This window comes from Odocoileus virginianus, chromosome 29 (assembly GCF_023699985.2).
Source record: "Odocoileus virginianus isolate 20LAN1187 ecotype Illinois chromosome 29, Ovbor_1.2, whole genome shotgun sequence".
Classification (NCBI taxonomy): domain Eukaryota; kingdom Metazoa; phylum Chordata; class Mammalia; order Artiodactyla; family Cervidae; genus Odocoileus; species Odocoileus virginianus.
The window spans coordinates 27,379,341-27,406,227 of record NC_069702.1 but is presented as its reverse complement, the minus strand read 5'-3'; the positions used below and the strand labels follow the sequence as shown (position 1 = coordinate 27,406,227).

Here is a 26,887-nt window from a genome sequence, read left to right as displayed (position 1 = left end):
CTAAATTAGAAAGCATAACAGAAGAAAAAAATACCACTCAAGATAGCAATAAGAACTATAAATAATTTGGAATAAACTCCACAACAAATGTGTAAAACTTACATGAAAACTGTAAAATTTTATTAAAGATAGACAAAGGACCTGAAAAATACAGCCCTGCTATATTTCCAAGATAGGAATGTTTCATACTATACATCTATCTCTCCTCAAATTAATCCAAATTTCAAAGTATTTCAATCAAAATCTCAATAGGCATATTTAATGACAATTTACAAAAGCCATCTGACAAGTTAAACACACAATATCCCAAATTCTTGAAAATCAGTAAGGAAGAACTGCCTCTAAGACATGTTAACACATTAGGCTGAACCGCAGAAATCATATTTTTGATGACTTGTGATGTACAAAAAACAATTTCAAAAGGTGCAACCTAACAGCTAAAATTGATATGGACATATGAATAAAACAAATAGCTGTTAGGAATTTGGGGGTGTTAAAACACTCAAACTCCCCCACTCTTACCACCCACAAGAAACAGATATGAGTCCACTGAAGTATTTAATACTAATTCAGCTTTGTCAAAGAGTGACAGAGCTTTCTATTTCTCACCGCAGTTAAATCTACACAGGTACATGCAGAAAACTGAAAGGGAAGGTGGAAAAAAGGAGGGGAGAAAAGTTACTGCAAACAATCCTGTACAGAGAAGGATATCTAAGGTGAAACCTAAAAGACAGAAGAAATGAAGGGCCAAGTGAAGACCATCCTGGAAAGAAAGTAAACAGACCCCAAGTGAGAAAGTCCACATGTTCTAAGCAAAAGGTCAGTGTGATTAGAATGCACTGAAAGTGATACAAAATGAGGCTGGAACAATGAGGAGTAGGCATACAAAACCTTACAACCAAGCTAGAAGTTTGGGCTTTAAGAGCAACAAGAAGTCAAATAAGAATTTACAATTCAGAAAGACTAGCCTAAATGTTGCCTGAATAGTAAGTGGAATATGGCAGACTAGAGGAGAGAGGAAGATCAAATTAGGAAGCTGCTGTACGAAGTCTAAGTAAGAAAACATCAAGTGCAAGGTAATGGCAGCAAAGATGGAGAGAGGCAGGAAGCTCCAAGGTGTAATTTGGAGGTCTTATGTCCCACGCCCTTTCCCTTCCCATTCTCCTACCACCTTTTCGGCAACAGAAACACTCTTTGGGAAACCATTTCATGAGGCTCAAGTGGGAACAACCTCTCCTAGTCTACATCTTAGATGGAGTGGAAAAGATATGATCGAGGTCTGAACAAAAATCTTCTTCCATAGTTGAAGTTGCTGGTTCAGGAATGGACATATGACCCATGCAAGGCCAAAAAGATTATTTCAGGAACCAGGAGTGACTTTTTTTCCTATTTTGCTAGCCATAAGAACAATGTAATCCTAAAATTATACTGGTAATAAGACATTAATTATCTTCAATATCCACATTCCCTTTTTTCTTTTAGTAAAACACTTTTCCCACAAGTTACATCTGGATATAATGGCCAAAGAGCAAGAGCTAGGTCTTAGGTATAGATGCATAATTAAGTTCTGGTCAATAGGATATAATATGAAGTTATGTTTGCAATTTCTTTGTCAGTTCCTCAAAAGGAAGTTATCTGTGCTCATTTTTCTACTTATTTCTTATGGGCCATGTATTAGTTTGCTAGGGCTGCCTTACAAAATATACAGACTGGGTGGCTTAAACAACAGCAGTTTATTTTCTCACAGTGATTAAAACTAGAAGTCCAAGATCAAGGTGTCATAGGCCTCTAAGGCCTCTCTCCTTAGCTGAGAGACGGCCATCTCACTGTGTCCTCACACGGCCTTTTCTCTGCATGCACACATCCCTGTGTCTCTTTTATGTCCACAGTTCTTCTCATGAGGATGCCTGTCAGACTGGGTTAGAGAACATCCACATGACCTGACTTAACTTTAATTACCTTTTTAAAGTCATATTCTTACATATAACCATATCCTGAGATATTGGGGGTTAGGGCTTCAGCATCAATTTTGAGGAAACACAATCCAGATAATAACAGGGTGAAACATGAACATAATGCTGCTAAGTCAATGATCAGACCTTGTAGATGAAGTTAACACTCTAAGGCAGAGCTGTTCAATAAAACTTTCTGTGATGACAGAAACATTCTAGACCTTCATTCTCCAATATGGCAGCCACAAACGATTATTTAAATTAATTAAAATTAAATGAAATTAAAAATTCAGATCCTCAGTTGTAGTAGCTACATTTCAAGCACTCACTAGCCATATGTGGCTAGCCACTACCATACTAGTCAACACAGGTTAAGTGATGGTGTAACAGAAGAGCAGAAACTTAAGATACACAAAATGACCCGAAGGACTACCCCCAGCTTATCACGTAATCTACCGTGCTTGACCTTCATGTATTCTGGAGTCTCTTTGTTCAAATAACCTATCCTATACTGTAACTAATCAAAAATTTAGAAGTGGAATGCTGCGATAATAAATTCCTAAAAACTCTGATAAGGCTTAGAAAACAGGTGGCAAGGAAGCATATTTCAGGCTGGGAACCTAGCAACCTCTGTTATGCAGAACTTAACATTTTGTAAAACTCTTGCCTGCAATAATGAGTAGGGCAAATCACCTAACTACCAGGTATGGGGCTATAAGAAAAGCAGTTAGAAAAACTAGAAACACTGATGTGTTAGCTGTTTAATCAATGACTAGAAACAGCAACTCACCTATGAGTTTAAGCAGTTTGTAAGCAGAGATAGATATGAAAATAGTGCCACTGAGAGAAGATCTCTCAGTAGCAAACTCTACCCTGTTAAGAGCCCAGTAATCTGGAGGTCTCTCGGGTTTGGGAAAGCCAAGTGTCCTGGCATTCCAAATACCAAGAGTTAACTTTGTGACCTGAAAGATTCTTTGTTAGATATGGCAAAGATCAGGTAAAGAGTGTTGCTTTCCCACCTGTCAAGTTGGTTACGGAAAACTAAGGGGAAAGAAGGGCAAGAGTCATTTTGTAAATACTTTCTCTCAGTTATTCAAACACTAGTCTAGGTGCTGCTCTTTGGGATTGCATGGGGGGATTTGCAGGTATAGTTAAAAGTCCCTAATAAGTTGATTTTTTTTAAGCCAGAGTGATCACCTTTACTGAGCCTAAATTAGTCAGATGAGCTTGTAAAAGATTGGGTTCTTCCTGACGAGTGTGACTCCAAATACTGAGTCTGTAACTGGTATCCCTTCACTGGATATTCCTTTTCTAATTGCCTATGAACAACAGCTTCAGCATATACCCATGGGTTCCAGCTTGGGTGAGCTCTTAACCAACTCCTTACCTTACAAATTTCATATTTGTTAGCCAGCCCTCAGAATTGTGTAAGCCAATTCCTTGTAAGCTCTTAATACCTACCTACCTACCTATCTAACATATATAAATCTACTCGTTCTGCCTCTCTGGTTAAACTCTGACTGATATGTCACCTGAGCTGAACATTTCAGATGCCCTCAAGGAAGCCAAGGGAGAAAGGAAAAAGTCTACTAGAGAGAGAAGAGAATGAACTGATTTCAAAAAATATAACAAAAAGAAATTGTTTGCTGTAGTTAGTATCACATGGTGCTGACTTAGAAATCGATTAAATAAATGTTTGAGTTTTACCATCAAACCACATTACTGGCCAACAAAACTCTCTAACTGAACTTTAAGTAACCCTGCAGCCTCCAAATGTATGCCAACTGGTATGGTGCTATACAACTTTGCAATCTTAGGAACGTCTCACTCTCAAATACCTGCCATTTCAAAAGTGGCAAAGGAAGATAACAAGGAGGAATCACCTAAGAACAAAGCCAAGGATATACACAATAGTCAAAAAGGCATTTCTCCTATAGAGCAAAACCAAGAGTTTAATCAAGGATTTTACATAGCTGCCAGGGCAGTCTTCTTCTGTCCAGAAAGATCTCATTATTACTATGGACCAATGACTGTGGTCTACCTGTTCTTCTTTTTCCAAAGAAGCTGTTACCATGATTATCCTGTTCCTACTCACCACTATACAATGGGTTGAGCAAAAGAAGGAAAGATAATGTTTACTTTGCAGACGACTGGACCGAGTTAAGGAGAAAAGCATTATGCAGATATCCTACACTGTGACCTATACGTAGTCTCCAGCTAGGACTCTGGATTGATTCTCTTGAGAAAGAAGACTATGCATTGGAAGAAAGGTTTGTACAACTGTTAAGTGGTCAGAAGTTTCAGTCTGCTACTCAAGAACAAAGGTTTAAATCGGAGACATAAACTTGAGTCATTAGCAACTGCATATATAAAGACACAAAATGAGATAAAAACACCTAAGAAGTGAGCAGATACAAAATGAAAAAGGTCCAGGAAGAGCAATGTGGTACCAAATAACCAAAGGATATACAATGAAGGAGGTAGGAGGAAGCAATAAGACCAAAAAAGCCAGATAGTAATGTAAAAACAGGAGAGGGTGGTATTACACAAGCAAAGAGAACAGTACTTTTTAAGAGACAAGGATTGGTCAACAGGGTCAAATGCTAATGAAACAATCAAACACTATATCCAAAAAAGATATCCATGTATCTTTGGAGAAAAAAGTCAGAAATATCAAAAGAAAATATCTAAGAAATTTTGTTTAAATACTGGGGTAAAGAAGGTCTCTAGAAGTCATATCTCTAGAACAACTTATTACAAAAAATAAAAAATTTTCTACATTGTACAAATACTGTAAACTGATAGAGAATATAGGTAACAAATGACGCCATGAAGGATTAATAGCCATAAATATAAATACAACCACACACCACTAAAGAAAAAGAAAAAAACTGTAGTAGAGTAAGGATAAAAGAGGAAATTTTCAAAATAAATCCAAATAAAATATAACCATGAAAATTTGCTCAATGTCAACAGTAATAAGGAAAATGAAGACAAAACCAAAACACTGATTTTTATATAACAGATTTTAAAAACTAAGACGATCCAATCCAATATCATTCTTACACATTTTTGAAAGAAGTAAAATGAGAGAATTTATCAAATGTAGTATGTGAATAACTTCTCGCCCTCAAATTCCATTTCCAGGAATCCATTCTAAAGAAATACTTTTGTACTCAAAAGTAACAGTTAAAAGGATACTCACTTCAACAATGTATACGTATAGCAATGTACTGAAAACAGTCTAAATGTCTACCAACATAAAAGATCAAATAAATTACAAACATCATACTATGAAACATTCGTAAGTAAATGAGAACAAGTCAAATTTTAATATACTCAGACACAACCCTCAACACACACATACCCACTCACACCTTCTCTCAATCACTTACTCTCTCCAAGAAAGAAACTAAAACATTTGACATACACAAACCAGCAGTGTTTATTCTAAGCGCTGGATAAAACCTTTATGTATTAGAAGACTTTTTTTTTTTAAAGTATGAATATATCACTAGTTCTTACAGCTAAGTAAGTATGTAATCATTATATGAAGACATCTCCTTAATTGATATAAGAGAATGATCACAAATGAAACACAGAAGACAGAACTTTTAAGTGACAGCTCTGCTTTGTATGATAATTTGATTAATATACATGAAGGAAAAAGCATGCAAAGATGATTTCCAATAGTAATGATTAATTCTGGAAAGAGGATTATAAGTGATTTTTTTTATTTCTCAGATTTCTTTGATTTTGCCAAAGTTTCAACAAATACGTGTAAGTTTCTACAAATATGCACACTTAATTATAGGAACTCAAAGCATCAGTGACTCAATGGACATGAATTTGAGTAAACTCCAGGAGACAGCGGGGAACAGAGGAGTCTGGTGTGCTGTAGTCCATAGGGTTGCAGAACTGGACACAACTTAGGAAATGAATAAAAACAATTATATAAACACTGCACTTAAAACCAAACTTAAAAGATATTTAACACTGCACTCTGCATTCTCCTGTAATTCAATTTTTCATATTTTTACACATCTCTACCTGCGGCAACCATAAGCATACTAATATAGCTACCTCTTTTCTTACTACAAAATCTTCAAGATCAAATTAGAATGGATGACTCTTTGGTGTAACTTAGTAGTCTAGGACACTCTAAAAAGTCATATACAGATCTCATTGTTAAAAAAAAAAAAAAAGAGCATAATACCAAGAATTAGTGAGTATTCTAAGAGACATTCATAAAAGGTGTAGAGGCCACCCCATTGGTATGCAAAAACAGAACAATCTCTATAGTGAGACCAATTCTAAAAGCAAACAGATACACTGAAAAATGTTAGACTTCCAGGTAATTACACAGGATTAAAACCATCCTCACAGTTTTTAATTATTATTAATTTTGTCTCAATGAGATTTAAATTTCATGAAGCTGGGAATAATGTCTCGGTGTTTTCAAAATCCTCATAATTCCTAAGTGATTATGCTAGGTCTCAATAAAGCGTCTTAAAAAAAAACTTAGAAAAAGATACTAATAGTGATACCTATCTTCTAAAAATCATAAAAAAAAGAATTCCAACATGGTGCTAAGTTTTCATGTATGCAAGTTTAAAAGTGTTACTAACTATAATGCATACAGCTATGATTTTAAATATGGCTGTCATATTCACTGAGAAGGAAATGACTGAGATTACAATATAGACTAAAAACAGCCACATGTAGTAGATACACAATAAATACTCAGCAAGTAAAAGAATTAACTCCTATACTGAATCTCACACCAGAAAGAACTACACTAGAGGCTCTGCAACAGGACTAGTTTTGTTATTAACTTCATATAAAAAACAAGAGGGAAACGTGGCACAGAGAAGGAAAAAGACAATATTGGGGTCAAAGACAGAATTGGAAATAGACCTGGTATAACACAAACATAAGATTTCCTTTTCTTCTCAGGTTTCAGGTTTAGGGCAACAGGAAAGAAGAAAAGGAATAGAACTTCATGTAATGTATTTTTATTCCAAATTCAAAACTGACAAGACCAATTTTTCTACAGATCTCTCTGAAATATTTTTCACTCAAAGGTTCTTTAATTGAAAACAATTCACAAGGAAAAACCAGACCAAGAATTAATTTTAGGATAGGTCTTTATTTCTTCACTTTTCTTTTTTTCTTTTCTGTTCTGTTCTTTTTTTATTGGGGGCAGGGAGGATTAAAAAAATGAAAGATTAAATGAGAGCAAATGATAGCTTGAGAGGAAAATATGTCCTGCTAGAGATGCGTAGCTATAAACTAGTTTCATATATTTGCCATGTCTAGTCTATACTTTCAAATAATCTCAAGAAATGAGTTTACTTATTTTCAAAATTGAACTAACACTATATAATACAGCTCACATTTTCTTCACTTTGTGACTCTATGTGAGTTACTGGTTAATTGAAACTTTAAGTAACAAGAGTAATGAGAATATAACTGTATAATCTGCAGTCCTCCTTGATCATGGAATCCATCCCTAACCCACCAATCATTTTTCAGCTCTCACTCTAGAACTTCCCTAGTTTTGGTCATCATTTCATTTTCATGGTACAGCAGACAGAAATATATATAACCTATTTTGTGCAGTTGTACCTTATCATTATTTAAAATAAGAATTATGACTTTGGTTATGTCCAAAACCTTATTTAATCTTGTTCAACATTATGCTGCACTTGTACTGAAAAAGCAGGCTTTGTTTCTGACCATTTAATCAAAAAAGCTCATTTTTTTCCCGACTCATATAACCCTATTTAACCTTTTTAATCTATTCTCAATAATCTTGTTGTCTGTTTCCATCAGCACAATTCAACATCTGCATACTTTGAGAGAAAATTATTTATAAAAACAATAATATCGGCTCTAGAAAGAATTCATAAAGTACTGTAATCTTTACATTTTTTTCTACTTGACCTTCTTTTATCTCTAGTTTCATCCTGAAATAAACTTAGAAAGCCAACTCTAAAAAGATCAGGTAACATCTATGAGTTTCACAGGATGACAGAAGTCAACCAAAGTTATGCTTTCAATAATTAGGTCTATATCGATTTTTTCACAGCATTTTTGGGGAAGATACAATTTCCAGCATGTCCCCTTTCAATAATTAAAACCCCAAATTACAAATCATGATAAAGTAATACCTATAATGCTCCACAATTCCACTTCCACTCTGATTGGATAAAAATTCTAAAGACAAAAGAAAAAAAAAGTAAGTAAAAACACTAAGTCAGAAAGGGTATTTTGCTTCTGCGTGGCAAGTGGCTAGGTGCAACCCCACCATAAAGGTGAGGTGCCAGGGCCTAGAAGGAGCGTTCACATTGCCTGCCGCCCTCTACTCCTTAAGGACTTGTTTGGTGAAAAGGCCAGAGCTGAAAGAAGTCAGATTTGGCACAGGCTACCGTGGATGTTGGCGCCCCCTACTGGTCCTTACAAAAATAGAAGTAGTGTCAGCAGGCAGTAATTCACATACCGTTATGGAGTGAAAATTCCTCCTCATCTCTAATAAAGTATGGAAAAATTATAAGGATGCTCATTACCTCCACATTTCCTAACCCACTATATTATCTTTACAAAAATGTAGAAAGAACTACAGTCAGAGTGCAAACACACTGTTTCAAGGACCTAAAAATCGACCTCCTAGTCAACAGCTGGTTTACTGCGGATGTCAGTAGAAGCAGACTAGCGAATAGTCCAGTGAATTTCTGGAAGTCAAAACATACTGCTTTGATGATTATTCCACATCAAAAATTTTTAAATACTAACTCCAATTAAGTTGGTGAGGTTAATGACTAAACTGAACAATTATAATCTAATAAAGGCATCTGACAGGGGTCCACCATAAGTAGTTGCAACCAAGTTCTATAACCTTAAGACTTAAGATTTGAGGTCCCAAATATTTCCAGAGCAAGTGACTAAAGAAGATATATTTACAAACTTTTTATTTCAGAGATCCGACTTCACCAAAACCTGACAAAGGTAAGATGCTAAGACTTATTATATAACACACATGGTATAGTACGGTAGAATACAGTAGGGGGATAGAGATGTGTAAGACAAGGGTTTCTGTCTTCAGATCTGACAGAACACAGTAGACTAGGTAAAAGCATTTCATCAATTAAAAGGCAAAATATAAGGATTTACGAGGACAGTAGGCATAGTGTTAATTAGACAGAAAAAACAAATAAATCTTGGGTCTCCTACTTTGCAATACAAATATGCCTTCTTCATTACCGCATTACCTTAGAAACAATTTTCCCAATTCTAAACAATCCATATAAACACTTGCTGGATTTCCTACAACCACTGCAGTGAGAATGTTTCAAATTAACAAGGTAGGAGGGAGGGAAGTTAAATACTTCTCTGAATATGGTATCTAATGCAAGTTTTACACACATACTATAGGTGAAAGGAAGAAAAGGAAAAAAAAAAAGTATATATATATATATATATATATATATATATATATATAAAAGCACCTTCAACAAAATCTTGGGTTTATTTAACTCCAGGGTATTCTCAGCTTATCCAGACCCCAACTGAACATCTACTTAAAAGGATTTTTTTTTTTCTTAGCTTAATAAAGATAACCTTGAAATGCTTAAGTCTTAAGAGGCAGTGAGAAGCAAAAGATTGCCAGAAGAGGAGGTGGTTTTCACTATAAAGCTTCATTATGTTAACTGCTAATTCCAAATGGTGAAAATGTGATTATACTTATCTGTGCTCTCTGTATTTCTCCTCCCAACCCACCAACTTTATAGAACAAGAAGAGCAATGTTCAGCATATCTAATTTGTCTTCAGTGACCGCCCTACTACCAAAAAGTATCCTCCCCTACGTCATCTGAATTTGCTTTAACTTTACCTGATATGTCAACATCAGATAAAGTTGTACTCAACATCATACAGCATAATAGAGCATGTGAATATATGAATGAAGAGGCAGGCTTCAAATCAAAAGTTAAGTTCCACTTTGCCACTTACCAGCTATGTGGCCCTGATGAAGTTACCTAAAACCCTTCTAACCCTGTATCTTTGCATTTTAAATGAATATGATGAATATCCCCTCCCGACATTTGTATACCTCTCATACTTTATTCAGGACATACATTTAACCATTTGCTTTCACTCTCATACTTTCTTAAACTTACATTTCATCATTGGTGCATTTTAAATCAGCGTGTCTTCAAACAGCTTTGCTCACTGTTACTTAATACAGCAAAATTCCTCCTACATAATAGAAACTACAAACATTTATGAATAATGAAACATGATGACACCATAGCATTACGGTGAAAATGGGAATATATGAAAACTGTATTCACTCATTTAATTCTCAAAACAATGGTATAAGGTAGAATCTACTATTATCATCATTTAAATATGAGTAAACTGGAGAGACATTAGGTAACTTGCCCAAGATTACAAATGTGTGTGATGGATCAAGGGTATGAATTCAAGCTCCATTCCTGCCCTTAACCATTACATTAGACTGGTACTAAATAATAATTCATATCATGCTTTTAAAATGTAAATATACCTAAGGTACTCGATTTGATAAATAGAAATCTATCTTTAGGTACTTATCAGGCAATCAACAATCAATGTCTTGGTTTAAATGGCTTTCCCTTAATACCTATGAGATCACCAATACTAAGAGAGGTAATTAAGTAATTGAAAGATGTTAAAATCCAAATTTCAGTTATTGGGCAGCCATGGATCCAAGAAGGAAGGAACTCTATACCTACTCCTGGTTGCCTAAATGAATTCTGGATCTTCCTTAGTTATTAATTATTCACTAAGAAAATTTTTATTAAATACTATGCTCAAGGAGAATAAGAGACAAGATAATTATGACAGAATTATTGTCTCAAAGATCTTACCATCTTATTTACAAATACTGCTTGTCAACTAAGAGGTGAAACAGGGCAACAGGTAAGCTTCTCTGGGCTAATCTGGATTCTACCATAACAACAGAGGAACTTGGCATTTTTCTATGAAAAAACTAACAAAAACAAGATTTGGAAGTGAACCTGAGGAAACGTAATCTACTTCTGAAACAACCCTATGTCTTTGATGTCTGTCTACAAACAGATGCTCCCTGGCCTAGCAAATCCTTTCAAAAGGGAATGAATAAGTAAGTCCTAACTTATTTACTGGGCTCCTGTTGTCTGAAATATCTTCACTAGGTTTGTTACTTAAATTTAAAACCTCAAATTACCTACCAAATATAGATGTAATTCTGATCAACTCCTACTGAATTATATTTTATGCATCTTTGACAAAAATGTTAATTTTGAACATGAGTTCTACCTTCAACAGCAAGCTTTTTCCCCTTTGAATTCTGCTTTAGCAAACACTGATGCCATTCAATTACATTTAAAAATAGGTTCAACAGAATGTAATGTTGTTTCTGAAAGGGAATATCAACTCCTGCAACTTCAATATTTTTTTCTTATACTATTTAATTTTATTTAATAGTTAAACTATTTAATTAATTTAATCCACTAGTCAGTAAAGAAGTGCATCAGAGTTTTTATGTTAGGAAATAGATTTCCATCTATTTTTCCATATTGGTCAGTCACTCAATGAAAGCTGAGAGAATTATTATAATTTTCAATTTCTGATCTAAGGTTTTGCATCAAACCGGGGAGGTGGGTAAAGGAATATCTGAAGTTGTACAAATTATCTACAACATGGTTATCCTATTCTGAAACACTGCAGAGAAAATCCAATTCTCAATAACCTACACTAACATTTAGAAAAACTTAGATTCTTCTTCTTAAACATTCAAATAAAGCTTTTATTTCAACTGAATCTCCTTTCCTTCCAATGTTCCCTCTTTCAGTAAATATACCAAATATCCAGCTAGCATTTCATCGAAGTAAACATAGATATTTTGTTTTATTATCCTCCACTTTTTCAGGTTAAATAACCCCAAAATTATAACTTTTCCATGATTTTTATCTGAAAGATAATCTCAAAGATACAATCCATATTTTTCATCGTGTAGCAAATAAAAGGATGAATTAGAGAAAAGACTTAAGTGCAACTATCAGCCATAAGATTTCCTAGCTTTGTAAAGTTAAAGTTCTGCTGACATGTCGATAAAATGGTAATGAAACAAAAAACACTGTGTAACTCATCCATTTAGCTTACAGTGTATAGTGATGATTAGGTTTATTTATTTATCTTGGTCAAGGATGGAGGCAGGTGCAGAGACATACTGTATTTCTGTCTGCTTATCCTTCATCATGTACCTATATAGATTTATTTTTAATGGTTGTGCTTTCTTCTACTTATTTCTCCTGACTCATCTCCATAACAAATGGCAAACCCATTGTTTATACTGCTGGACAGAAGACAGAATAAAGCATATTAAAAATAAAGAAAACACTTCTCTAATCGATCAGTCAATATATACCACTGCTATCTTCCAAGGAAAACCAAACCCAACTTACAAAACACACCTATAAGCTTGAGCCTATTCAACATGATTTAATGAATTACTAAGTTTTACTTATTAAGTCAAATTCCAATGGACAGAACTATCTAGTTATGTAAAGTTTAGAGAATAATAATATTTCAGTAAGTACTGCACTCAACTTGATATTAAGTTCCAAACCAGAGCTTGATACTTTGTTAGAGAATTTAAAATTTTAATAAGGTACAGGTATTTTGCACAAGCTCTTAGCTTGCAACGGACTGCCTATTTTTTGAAAGAGGTCAGGAGGGGGATACAGTGACTAAATTGTCATGAAAAGTATACTGGTCTGAATCATCACAAAACTTTGATTTCCACTTCTGTTGCTGCCACCACTGTCAGCTGCCTCTAAAATAAAAAAAATTCATTATCCTCATTTTTAAAATAAGAAGGTTGGATGAGATTACCTCTAAAATGTTTTCTTATCTCTGTAAAAATAACACAATTGAAGAGTTCTAACTACTGAAACAGATTTTACTGGAAATAAGGATCCTGTTCCATCCTTTTTTCACTGTTTCATATGCAAGCTGAGCTACACACTATTCTGAAGCATTCAACTAGGTCAATACAAAATCTATCAGTACAAACCTACTCTTAGAATTCAGTAGGCTAAACGAAATAGTAGCAAGTGTCCATTTTTTTTGGCATACATACTTCAAGATTACATCTCTTCAGATATAACTTCATCCAGGTTGAGGTAAAAGAGAATCTGGTCTTCTGCTAATTGACAAGTCTCATATTCTTCAAAAGGTTATTTCTTTATTTGAAATTAGGGAACCCAAGTTCCAATAATGCAATTTTCAAAAAACACCCAGCCTTGTATCAAAATAAGCTGTGTTTGTGGAAAAGAATAAATGGCAAGTGGTACTTTTAGATAATTCAGTTGTTCTCTCTTATAACTAAATTTATAATCAGCCTTTAAAAAGCGGCTTTCCTTCTGTTGCCTTAAGTTACAACTTCTTTCTTCAGATCCAGATTTTCTAGCTTCCATTTCAGGAAGCAGATAAGAGAGTTACAAAGACCTGCTAACTAGTAAGGCTAACTCTTAGCTTGTTCTCAGTATGGTATGTTTTACTGAGCTTTTGGTTAAATGCCTTCTTTGAAGAATGAGGGCCTGCAACGCCGCCTGTCTGTGAACCCAGGAAAAATTATAAACAGTTATGAAACCAGATCACTAGGACAGACCAAGAGGCCTTCTTCCTATTCCAACTCACCACAACCAAGCCTGGCTCCCAAGCAGCCTCTGAGGCTGCTCCACATTATGTGGAAAGCAACTGGGCCTAGCTTAATTCTTCCTCACCAAGGAAGCATTTGGAAATGTATGAGTATGTACATGTAAGGATCGAATACATTTTTCATCCACTGAGTCATATATCAATGTAAATGGATATAAGATCAGTTCATCCAAAATCTTTGAGATCGAGGAAGTGAAGGTGACTTCAGCAGCCACAATTATTGGAGGGGGGGGGGGGGGGCCGGGCCTGCAGCAGAACAGTATGGAAAAGTACAGCTTTCTCACGTGTCTCTCACATACACAAATACTCAGCTCTCAGTCCATTACAAGCTTGCCTCCCCCTCAAACTGCTCCCCTCCACCTCACTAGTGGGAGAAATCTACCAACCTCCTAATCGTTCCCCAAGAGACTCTCCTACCTATTATGTTAACCCTCCCGCTTTGGTCCCGCCCCCGCCCCAGGAGTAACAGGGCCCTACTGGCCTGAGGCCGACCCCGCCGGGTGTGCACACAGCGCATCTAACCCATTCCTTCCACCCTTAACCGTGTGAACCATGCCAGGATAACGTGCTGTGCACCAACTCTGTGGACTCTGCGGTCCTCCCACCCCCACGTGTCAGCTACCCTCCCCCACATGTCCACACCTCACGATTTCGGCCCGGGAAAGAAAGCGAGCGGTGGAAAGCCTGGCCCCGAAGACAGATCAAGCCCACAGGAATCTGGCCCCTCGCAAGTCCCCTCCCACCTTTGGCCCCGACCCTTAACACTCCCTTCCTCCCTCCTTCCTTTGAAAGCAGGCCCTTGCCTCAGAAACCTCTTCTTCCTCGTCGTCGTCGTCCTCTTCTTCCTCGCTGTTGTTGCTGCTGGTGCCGCCGCCACCTCCACCGCCGCCGCCGCCGCCTCCACCGCCGCCGCTGTTGTCGCTGTCGCTGCTGCTTTCGCTGCTGCTGGGGGGTCGGCAAGTCCGGTTACGCTTGGCCTTGTGGTGCTGCTGCTGCGGCGGCTTCTTCTTCAGGAGCAGATCGCAGACTCGCACCATCCCACGAGGAGAAGAGGCCGAGCGAGCCCCACTGCCGCCGCCAATGCCGCTGCCGACCTCCGCTGCTGCTGCTGCTGCTGCTGCCGCCGCCGCCGCCGCCGCCGCCGCCGCGGGGGGGCCCGCCACAGCCGCCACCGCCGGGGGGCTCCCTTCTCTCTCAGCCGCCGCCGCTGCCGCCGCCACCGGAACCGTCGCCTTCTCCATCTCCGGGGAAAGAGGGAGGGCGCGGACGGGGGAGGGGCGTGGGGGCTACGCTCTGCCGCGACTTCGGCCGCACCGGGGCCGACACAGCGCTCGGTGCCGCCTCCGCCGCCACCGCCTCGGTCACCTCTACTGCCGCCGCCGCCGCCGCCGCTCCGCCAGCTCTCACCTCGTCTCGCGATACTCAGGGCGGGGAGCCTGACGATGGGAGGGAGGGAGAGGGAGGGAGCGTGAGGGAGCCAGGCGGGGGTGGGGGAAGAGGGAGACCCGGGTGCTCGGAGATCCAGCAGAGGGGAGACTACCGAGAGTCGGGGGAAGTGTGCCTAGGGCAACTTCCGATGAGGGGGACGGCGGGGACAGAGGAGGGCCGCGGTGACTGCCGTAGCGCCCGCTAGCACCCGGATCGCTTCTCTTTCCTCGCTATTTCCCCCGCACACAGCCCTTCAGACCTCCCTTCTTCCTTCCTCGCTGCTGTCTAGAACGCAGCCGCAGGCGGAAGTACAAGTGACGCCATCAGCCGTCGCCTGAGCGGTGGCGCGCGGGTGGCCGAAAGACGAAAGTGAGACTTAAGAGGGCCGGGTCTCCGGCCTTCGCGGGCGGGCGGTGCTGCGGTGCGTGGGGCGGGAGGCTGAGCGGGCGGGCTGGAGCGGAGTATCCCGGGCCGGGTGGGAGCGGGTACGGAAGCCCGGGCCAGACGCTTTGTTAGCAGGAGGCCCACACAGCCTGATCCGGGAGGTGGGGCCTAGTTCTGGACTGCCGTACGTAGTTTCGTTCCTGGCCATTTTTTTCCACCGCCAAATGGTGAGTTAGGGCTTTGGATCTTGAGAGCTGGCGTAATATAAAGGAAAGAGCCCCTTTTGCCTCAGTTTGAGTCTTGGATCATAGACTTCCTGAACCTGAGTTTACACTTGTGTTACCAACATAAGGAGTTCGATTAGGTGATGTCAGAGATCACTGTAACTCTAAAGTTCCTCTAAAGGGCTGAAGACAGGAGAAGGAAGCAAGATCTGTGCCTGACTTTGCAGACGATTTAGTGAATGACCCCGATTTAGTCCTTCCACTCCATCACCGTCTCGGCTTTTATCTGTGAAGTAAGCAGCATAAGTAATCACCCTTGTCTGTGGATCTTTTGGAAGGAGTATTGTGATAGGGGTTGTGAGTTCATTTGTGGGTGTCTGAAGAACTTGCAGGAATTTTGAAATAATAGCGTAGCTTATTGAACTCAATTATCCCTTTCAGGTTCAATAAGGGCACAGCAGCATAAGGAAAATGAAGGAAACATCAAAGACAGATGTACTGGCACGAGATAAAAAGTATGCCTCAGCTGACATAGTTGCCATTTTAAGACTGCTAAGTTTAGCTGAGTGTGGCTGAATTTTTTTAGCTTTTTTTTTTTTCTTTTTAGCATTGGCATACCATATGAAATGTGGGCAGTTGCCAGTAGTCTGCAGAGTACTATGGCAGAATTGGCAATGACTGAATCGATTCATTCAAGAAAAAATTCATCATGTGCCTACTATGTGCATAGTTTATAAAACCTAAGTTTCTTGCTTCCAGGGGCTTTGCAGTGAAATAAGTGTTATAGTAAATACACACAGAGTGCTAACCATCTGCTTGTGCCTCTTGTACGGTGGTTGCTAAGTACAGAACAGTATTGTGCAGCTAAGGTGCCCAGTTGTGTCCGACTCTTTGCGACCCCATGGACTGTAGCCCACCAGGCTCTTCTGTCCATGGGAATTCTCCATGCGAGAATGCTGGAGTGGGTTGCCATGCCCTCCTCCAGGGGATCTTCCCAACCCAGGGATGGAGGTCTCCCGCTTTGCAGGTGTATTCTTTACCTTCTGAGCCACCAGGGAAGCCCAGTACATTGTATATCTTAACACTACAGATTAGGTCATAACCTGAGGTGGATTCCTCCCTCCTGCTTGTCTATTCTAAAGCACCTTTTTCACTGTACCCACTAGAATACTTTTGCAGTTTTTAAATCCCAGCCATATATAATTATGTAACTTGACTTCAAGCTTCACAAGAAGGCTGATGCTATTAGACAAAAACGCCTTCAATTTTCCAAATGCTAGAAACTTAGATACTTGTGAATCTTTCCTTTCCAATATCAGTGTAATGAGACACTCCCTGCTCTTACATAAGATGAATTGTCCATCTGTTCTCTAGTTCCAATCCCGTATTTCTCTTTTATCTTTTCTGTCTTCAGTCTTCTACAATTGTCCTTCCAGTCTATCTCCTTTCCTCCACACCAAGCTTTAAAGAGTACTGTATGTTCAATGTCTCTTTTTATTATCTGAATCTCATTTATTAACTCTCTGCAGTGTAATTTCTACACCTACCATACTATCAAAAATACTCTAAAGTAATCCCATTATTTAGAAGAAAATGAATTTTTACTCTTTTATATAATAAGGAAATAATTTATTGGAACTAGTAGATAAGGTTGAACCTACTGAAATGGACAAAGCCTCTGGAGTGACTTTCTATTATTTTTATCTAGCATTTTTTTTTCCCTTTTAGAACCTGCAGCAGAGTCATTCATGAAACTTATTTATTCTTGGAGATACAGCTAGACTCATTATCCCAACTTCCTTTAGTTAGTTGTGGTCTTGTAATTGACTTTTAGCCTGTGAAATGTAAATGGAGGTGATGTGCTCATTTCCAGGCTTAATGAAGTCCTTCCAGCCTCACTCTTTCTCCATCAACTTGAAGCTAGTGAGTATGTTGAAGATGCCAGAGCCAGAGAAAGATCATGGGTGGCTAAATTACTACTTGGAATACAGATACTTCCAAATTAGAAGCACTCCTTTTTGGACTTCTTGTACAAGAGAAGATTGAGATTTGAGAATTTATATGTTCCAGAGCTTGAGTGACCATGACTAACCCAGAAATTGGTATTGGAAGTGGAGAACTGCTGAACAGTAACCTAAAATATGTTCCATTGCCTTGGTGATGATGCAGCAGATGTTAAGAGATATTGGCATCAGAGACTGGAAGGAGACCCATGTTTTGCAGTGGCAAAAGAGGTGTTTAAACTGTTACCCGTGATAATTGAAATGCGTATTATCTACCCATTGAGATTGTGACCCAGTACAGTCTCAGTAATAGGAAGAAATAGTTGAAAAGAGTCAAAGTAATACTATATTTTGAGTTTTACTTTTAGTAAGATATTACTAAAAAGACAAGCTCAGGAAACAGTTGCAGAAATGAACATGCATAAAAGTATTTGGAAAGATTGGAAAAGCAGAGTTTTTCTAGACCTTAAAGAGTAAAATATGAAGCTAGAAGAGGCCTTGAGTGCAGTCCTGTCGAGATTTAGTCCTGGAACAAAGATCAGATCAGGACTTTGGCCTTTCCATCCCAGACCATTATTTTAGATGGCCTCAGGATAGCTGGGATGATGTTCTTGCAAAACTGACATGGGGGCAAGGAAACAAAGTAAATCATTTTTGAGAATTACATAAGCAAGAACTTTGGGTGTAGTTACTGGAAGCAAATAGGTGATAGGACTAAACTTTTGAAGGAATTTTACCACTAATCAAATTATGAACCCAATTCAAATTTGTTCACGTGAGGCAACTGTTCAACCCCAAATTTGCATAAGTAGAAAATAAGACATAAATGCTTTACAGCTCCCCAGTACTCACATAGGATGTGGCCATGGAGAATAATGGACAAAGAACATTTCAGAGGCCCATATCAGGCCATATAGAAGACAGAGGGCACATGTTTCTCCAAAACTAAGTTGGGATCTCATCAAAATTTCCTCCACTCTTAGGGAAGATGGATCACAAAATGCCCTCTCAATAGTTCATCCTTTTTATGCATCTATATTGCCTAGTGTCTCACAGTTTTCTCTTTTTCCAGTGAGAGCATATTCTTGTTACCTGTTTCTGGTCTACCACTGTACATTTTGGTCCACAGTTTGTTGTGATCAGAAAACCGTGTAGATCACAACAAACTGGAAAACTTAAAGAGATGGAAATATCAGACCACCTTACTTGCCTCCTGAGAAACCTATATGAGGGTCAAGAAGCAACAGTTACAATGGTACACAGAACAATGGACTGTTTAAAAATTGGGAAAGAAGTACGTCAAGGCTGTATATCGTCATCCTGTTTATTTAACTTATGTGCAGAGTACATGATGTGAAATGCTGGACTGGATGAATCACAATTTGGAATCAAGATTGCCAGGAGAAATATCAACAACCCCACATATGCAGATGATACCACTCTAATGGCAGAAAGCAAGGAGGAACTAAAGAGCCTCTTGATGAAGATGAAGGAGGAGAGTGAAAAAGCTGGCTTAAAACTCAACATTCAAAAAACTACAATCATGGCATCTGGTCCCATCACTTCATGGCAAATAGAAGGGGGGAAAAATGGAAACAGTGGCAGATTTTATTTTCTTGGGCTCCAAAATCACTGCAGATGGTGACTGCAGTCATGAAATTAAAAGATGCTTGCTCCTTGGAAGAAAAACTATGACAAACCTTGACAGCATATTAAAAAACAGAGATATCACTTTACCGTCAAAGGTGTGTGTGAGAGGAAAACTTTGGTTTTTCCAATAGTTTTGTACAGATGTAAGAGTTGGACCATCAGGAAGGCTTTGATACTTCTTGATGCTTGAAGCATCAAAGAATTGATGCTTCTGAATTGTGGTGCTAGAGAAGACTCTTGAGAGTCCCCTGGACTGCAAGGAGATCAAACCAGTTGATCCTAAAGTAAATCAACCCTGAATATTCATTGAAAGGACTGATGCTAAAGCTGAAGTTCCAGTACTTTGACCACCTGATGCAAAAAGCTGACTCACTGGAAAAGACCCTGATGTTGGGAAAGATTGAGGGTAGGAGGAGAAGGGTGTAACAGAGGATGAGATGGTTGGATGGCATCACTGACTCAAGGACATGAGTCTGAACAAACTCCTGGAGTTAGTGAAGGGCATGGAAGCCTGGCATGCTGCAATCCATGGGGTTATAAAGAGTTGGACACAGCTTTGTGACCGAACAACAACAAAATTGTGCATCATTTCCTAGAACTTGGGGCGATATTAGAGATAACTTGTGCCTTTAATTCATAGGTTGCATCTAGACCTTATGAAAAGGGCTGCTCATTACCTAAAAACTAGACTTAAAGCCTGACCTAGTAACTAGATAGAACTTTTAGATTGTCTTTATTGGGGTAGGATGTGTTCTTTGTGGGGGAAGAGAGATAAAATATAATAGATAATTAGTTATCAGAATAGTGAGCTCTTATAGCCTCTAGATTCTTTTTCTGGGCACACAGTTAAATTATATTTTCCAGCCTCCTTTGCAATTAGGCTTACCCTTAGATGTGCCAGTTAGGTTCTAACCAGTGGAATGTAAGTGTAAATGATGTGCTCCTGTTGCATCTTTGGTACATAAAGCATGTCACACGAAGAGTCCTCGAGCATCTCCATATTCCCCAGCAACTTAAAGCATTTGTATTGGAAACCATGTGTTAAAGATGGTGAAGTCACAAGAGGGAAGGACTCTGGTTTCCTGAATCTTCACTTGAAAGGTAGCTGCCTGCCTATTGTGTTAGAGTTCATATGCATTATGTTGTGTGACCCACTGAGATTTGAGAGTTTGTCCTTACTAGGATAGACCTATCCTTCTTACCCTACCTGCAACCATCCATTTCCTGGTCTTAACTCTCATACCAGAGGGGTGAACCCGTGAATCAAGCTAACGGGAGGACCCTAATCCCTCAGTCATGGTGATTGGTTTAGGAATGGGAAGGTTAACAAAAGGAAGTCAATCAGAGACAACCTCACGTTTTGGCTAGCTTTATTGAGCAAGGCACCTCACTCTGGCTGAAGTTAAGCAAAAACTTAAATTATCTGTTGCCTTTGGTTGCTAAGTAGCATGAACCTGTCTGAGAAATCATTTCAAGAAAGTAGAGACAGTCTCAGTGAATGTATTGCAAGAGGGGGAAAATGCTCATGAATTGAGACACATGTTGGCTGTTTCCTCAGAGTTGAAATCTTAATCGGTAAGGGATAGATACTGCCAGGAAGACTTCAGAATTCAAAAGCAGGGAGCTTGTGGCTTAGGCCCTTCTTCCCACCTGGAACTTTGCACAACACAGGCAAGCTCAGTCAAGTAGAAATGGCAGCATAATATGTTAAGCAGAGGGCCAGGCAGCATTGATAACCACTCCTACTTATGCATGTTCCTTGACTGCAGTGAAATGAAAAGGAAATACAGAATTCCTTAAGAGGTATATAAATTGGATTCACCAGCCCAGTTGCTTTACACAGGCTTGCTACAGTACAGGGTGATTGAAGCTCATGGCAGAGGCTCGGGTTCATGGATTGGATAGAAGATCCTGTTAAGAAGTTCAGTTCAGTTCAGTCGCTCAGTCGTGTCCAACTCTTTGCGACCCCATGAATCACAGCACGCCAGGCCTCCCTGTCCATCACAAACTCCCGGACTTTACTTAGACTCATGCCCATCGAGTCGGTGATGCCATCCAGCCACACCCATAAATTCTAAAGTAAGGGCAGACAAAAAACAATCACTTTTTGAGAGACTAGATTGCAAATTGTATTAATGGTAGACCTTAGAGCAACAAATTTAGATAACAGGCAGACCAAATACCCATCTGACAAGGCCATGATAATGAAGGACCTACCTCCAGCAACAGGATAAAATCTTAGAGAAAAGCCTAATAATATGTTAATTTGAATTCTCTAAACTTGTATCCAAAATTGATATGAAATTCAAAACAGACTGTTAAATTGGGAAAGGGTAAGAAATCTTAACATGGCAAGGTTTAGGTTTTTAATCTTGACTAGTGCATAAAATAGTACCAGTGTCAACTACTGACATACCCTGAAATGTAAAACTAGTGAGTCTGGGTGGGTTGCATTCTGATAACGATCCCTTGGCCCTGGCTAGGAGGTTTGTTGATATTTAATGTGTTGCAGCCGGCAGGCAATTGTTAAATTTTAGATCTTAGATAATGTCTACATCAAGGTTAACATTTTAGGGGAATTGATAGGAAAATAGCAGGTTTTGGAGTGTGTCCATTAGCACACTCCACTGGAGTGTGCACAAGAAAGAAGTACATTTCAGCTCAAGCTAACATTAGGAACACAGAAGAAAGAATACAGTTGACCCTTTTAAATAAATACAGTTGGCCCTCAGTTCCACATATGTGGTTAAATCTACAAATTTAGAATCCACAGATCTAGAGGGCTGACTACTAGACCCAAGCATCTGTACATTTTGGTGTCTGGCAGGTCCTGGAGCCAGTCCCTTTGAGGGCAGAGAAACAATTGTGTATTTCTTTGACATCCCCTTTTTGATTGTACTCGGAAACCTATGCAACTGAGAGTCAGATAAACCTGCATCTTGCAGGTTTGGAAAACCTATATTCTCTATCCTGAGCTAAAGTAGGGCAACAGAGGTAAAGAGTTGAAAACTCAGTAAAAAATATAACTGGAATCCTGAAAAAAAAAACCCTGATTCTTGATTACCTCATGCATTTTGCTGTATATATCCTGTCTGACAATTGTTGACAAATTTGTCCCACTGTGAGTAGCCATTCCCCAAGATGCAATATGGGGGCAAGTGGACAGAGAGAAATTCTAGCTGCATTATCCCTAAACTCATTCCTTGGCTTATAATATTGGATGCCAGGACCAAAATGGAAATACACAGTTAATTTAGTTGAGTAGAGGATAAACACTTCTTTCCAGCCTTGCAACACATTGCTAAGGGACAGAAAACAGATTAACACACCGTGTCTGTTTTTGGTTTCTAAACCACAGAGTTACCAGAAAACAAGGTGACCAGTAACCAACTAAGATTTTTAAGAGACTTGTGCACACAAAACTTACAAAGCCTTGCAAAGAAAGACCTAAGTTTGCTTAATTCTGATACCCTCTGATGTATGGGCAAGGGATCAGGGAGCATCTTCGAGAGAGCAAACTCAAGACATATTAACTGACCAAGGACCTCATCTACTACTAATTAGAGTGCCCTTCCTTTCCTTAAGTACCAATACCTAATAAAATTATCTTTGTCATGCTATACTGTGATGAGCAACATCCAAACCTATTTAAAAGAAATGCATATCACCTAGAACTCTTGGTTTCCAAGCAAAGTGAAAAAATTGGATGAGATTTTGGCATGTCTCCTACTTGAGTAGAGAGTATTTCAATTGTCCCTGGGATAATTACATAGTCCTAGACCAAGATATTTTAAAAAAATTCTACATACTGAGAAAAGCATAAATATATAGATGCCAGGTAGAATGTAGCCAAGGGGTAGAATGTAGTGGACAACATTTTTAGTATGTCTGTCTTTTCAGGAATGTCTTTTATGGAATAAAGCTCTCAGTTATATGACTTTTACTCTGCCATAAAGATAGGTGCATGAATCGAGCCAATCTCCAGAGTGATGTATCACAATCTTAGGCTAGAGCTGCCACTCACCATCTTTGACACAACAGGGAGCAAACCTATCTTACCATAAACAGGTTGACCTCAGAGGTATTTCAGGTTTGGTTCCAGACTACCACAATAAAGCAAATGTTGATAAAGTGAGGCACATGAACTTATTGGCTTCCCAGTGTTTATAAGTTAATTTTGCACTATATTATAGTCTATTAAGTGTATAATACCATTATATCTTAAAAAAATGTGCATACCTTAAATTAAAAAATACTTCATTTGGTATAAAGCTCTATCCATCATATGAGTCTTCAGCGAGTTGTAGTAGTATGACAACTACTTTTGCAGATCACCAAATCAAATATAGTAATAATAAAAATGATTAAGTTGCTATGAGAATTCCCAAAATACGACAGAGATACAAAGTGAGCAAATGTGTAGGAAAAATGGTGCTGATAGTTTTGCTTAGTGCAGAGTTGCTACAAACCTTTTATTTAAAAAATGCAGTATGTGCAAAATGCAATAAATGAAACATAACAAAGCAAGTTGCACCCATAGAAAAAGAAGAAGGCAATGTTGGCAATAGAAAGTAGAGTCTAGATGCATTTGAAATCTGGGATCATAGACTAACCCATTGTCTGTTAATTAAGTGGCCACCAAGTTCTTTTTTCCCTCCCATGCCTGCCATTCTCATTTAAGCTACTTTAAGGTAGGTTTTATATGTTTGCAACTAAAATTCTATAGTCCTCTGGGTGACATAATTCCAGTCTTAGAGAATCTTACAAAACAAGGATTGGGGCAGTAGTTAATATTCTCCCACCAAAACCCCATGGAGATATTTCCTCAGTTGCCTTCCTTGGAGAAACTGCGATTGACTTTATTAAGGAAGAGAGTGATTTATGATTAACTGCCAAAGTCATTAGCCATTAGTCTCTTCAACCCCTGACTTCCCTGATGTGAAATGTGACATCAGTTGTAGTTTCCAAGTGGTCCCAGAAAAACTAATTCCCCTTTTCTTACCTAGGTTCTGAACAAGTTAAAAATAAAAGGATAGAAATGGGGACCAAAATACCACTTCGTTACTGATAAAGTGAAGTTGGCTGATGTTGCTTAGTGGGCAATAGGCCTGCCAACTGACCCCCAGAATTAGACAGATTTATGCCTCCCATTCCTAGCAACACCTGACAGGGACAGCATGCAGGATCCAATGAAAATTCAGTCTCTGGACAACTTGTTCTTGGAGGCTGGAGGACAAAACCAAATCAGACATTCTTCAGAAATTCACTAATTCTGTAAGTCACTCAAATCTCCCTAAGTATAGAGGAAGACCCAGAACTAACTGAAGTCCTTTCACAGGGAGTTAACATTAAAAACAGGATGCTTTCGTTACTAGCACCATTGACGAATTCCTGCTTGAAACTTCCTTTAACTTCCATGACAATCTAGTTGCTTTACCTTTTTAATCAATCCTACTTATTCTTTATAGGCCTTTCTTCCTCTATCTGGATCTTAAATATTGGGTTCCCCATGATTCAGGCCATTGTGCTATTTCTATTTTAACTGCCCCTAAGTAATCGCATATAAGTTCACAATTTTATTTACTATAGTTAAGACTAATGAATTCATAACCCTTATCTCCACCCCAACCCATATAGATCCAGGGCTATCAGTGGAATTACAGTGTTTAAATATTTCCTTAGCCTTTATCTGCAACCTAAATGGATCCAAGATTATCAAATCCTATTTATTCAGTCTATGTTCTCATTATCTACCTTCTTTGTCCTCACTGCCACTGCCTTAATTTGGCTTCTACCATCTTTCATCCATTCTATTGCAACAGTTTCTATTAATCTCTCTGTCTCTGATCCTATCCTCCTCCGTTTTATGCTTGACATCGCCACCTGAGTTAATTCTCTACTTTGTGAAAAGTCAATTGTGAAAACAATTGACGTCTGGATTTAAAGAAAACAATACATATTGATTGTAGGACATTAACAAATAGAAAAACACACGCAGGAACATATTGTTCCATCAGCTAGAGATAGCCACTGATGATGCTTTAGTCTCTTAAGTAAATCTTAAAGGAAATCAGTCCTGAATATTCATTTGAAGGACTAATGCTGAAGCTGAAGCTCCAGTACTTTGGCCACCTGATGCGAAGAAGTGACACATTGGAAAAGACCCTGATGCTGGGAAAGATTGAAGGCAGGAGAAGGGGATGACAGGAAGAGATGGTTGGATGGCATCACCGACTCAAGGGATATGAATTTGAGCAAGCTCTGAGAGTTGGTGATGGACAGGGAGGCCTGGCGTGCTGCAGTCCATGGGGTCGCAAAGAGTCAGAGCTGAGCGACTGAACTGAAGTGTATTTTTCAATAAAATGAGAATGTTGCTTCTGCTTTTTTAGCATGCTTGTTTTCCTTAAAATATGGGAGTATATTCTCATGGCATTAGACGTCATTTGTATTGAATATATAATGGGTATGTCAGTTTATTTAAGGCAGGCCTTGCAGGGAAGCCTGGTGGATTGCAGTGCATGGGGTGCAAAGAGTCGAACATGACTTAGAAACTGAGCAACAACAAGACATATCATATTAAAACTTAAGAAAATAAAAAATAGAGAAAAAGTCTTGAAAGAAGCCAGAAGCAAAAAATACCTTACCCATAGAGGAGCAAAGATAAGAATTAGCATTTAACTTCTTGGTGGTGGTTGTTGTTCAGTTGATAAGTCATGTCTGACTCTCCCCTGGTGGCTCAGGCGGTAAAGAATCTGCCTGCAATGCAGAAGGCCCTGGTTCCATCCCTGGGTCAAGAAGATGCCCTGGAGAAAGGAATAACTACCCACTCCAGTATTCTTGCCTGTAGCTGGCAGGCTACAGTCCATGGGTCACAAAGAGACAGCTACACCTCAGCAACTGACACAATTGAAGCAGGGGAGTGTCAGAAATGTGTGCACACGTTTCGTGGGCTGCCTGGTAACTCACAGTGAAGAATGCGCCTGCAATACAGGAGACCTGGGTTTGATTCCTGGATTAGAAGGATCCCCTGGAGAAGGGAATGGCTACCTACTCCAGTGTTCTTGCCTGGAGAATTCCATCTACATCCATGGTGTCGCAAAGAGTCAGATACAACTGAGCGACTAACACTCTCTTCAGAAACCACGCAATCAAAAAGAGAGTGAAGTGAAATATTTAAACCGTTGAGAGGTAGGGTGGGATGTTTCAAGAGAACAGCATCGAAACATGTATATTATCTAGGGTGAAACAGATCACCAGCCCAGGTTGGGTGCATGAGACAAGTGCTCGGGCCTGGTGCACTGGGAAGACCCAGAGGGATCGGGTGGAGAGGGAGGTGGGAGGGGGGACCGGGATGGGGAATACATGTAAATCCATGGCTAATTCATTTCAATGTATGACAAAAACCACTGCAATGTTGTAATTAGCCTCCAACTAATAAAAGTAAATGGAAAAAAAAAAAAAGAAAAGAAACCCCAGTGTAGAATTCTGTACCCTGCAAAA

General features: G+C 39.0%; 1 protein-coding gene and 1 long non-coding RNA gene across 8 annotated transcripts in view; one reads left to right on the top strand and one right to left on the bottom strand.

Moving 5' to 3' along the window:
- Positions 1-15,115, bottom strand: part of ANKRD17 (ankyrin repeat domain 17) — a 167,598-nt gene extending 152,483 nt beyond the window's left edge. For all 7 annotated transcript variants that reach the window (XM_070458305.1, XM_070458306.1, XM_070458307.1 and 4 more), the window contains exon 1: positions 14,502-15,115. In XM_070458305.1, the coding sequence (XP_070314406.1) occupies positions 14,502-14,939 (438 nt within the window). In that variant the 5' untranslated portion in view covers positions 14,940-15,115. The remainder of the gene's footprint in view (positions 1-14,501) is intronic.
- A 300-nt stretch (positions 15,116-15,415) lies between these two features.
- LOC139032048 (uncharacterized) lies at positions 15,416-25,767 on the top strand. The gene is made up of 2 exons (XR_011484597.1): positions 15,416-15,547; positions 17,608-25,767. It is a non-coding gene; the product is annotated as an uncharacterized lncRNA (long non-coding RNA).
- Positions 25,768-26,887: the final 1,120 nt, after the last annotated feature.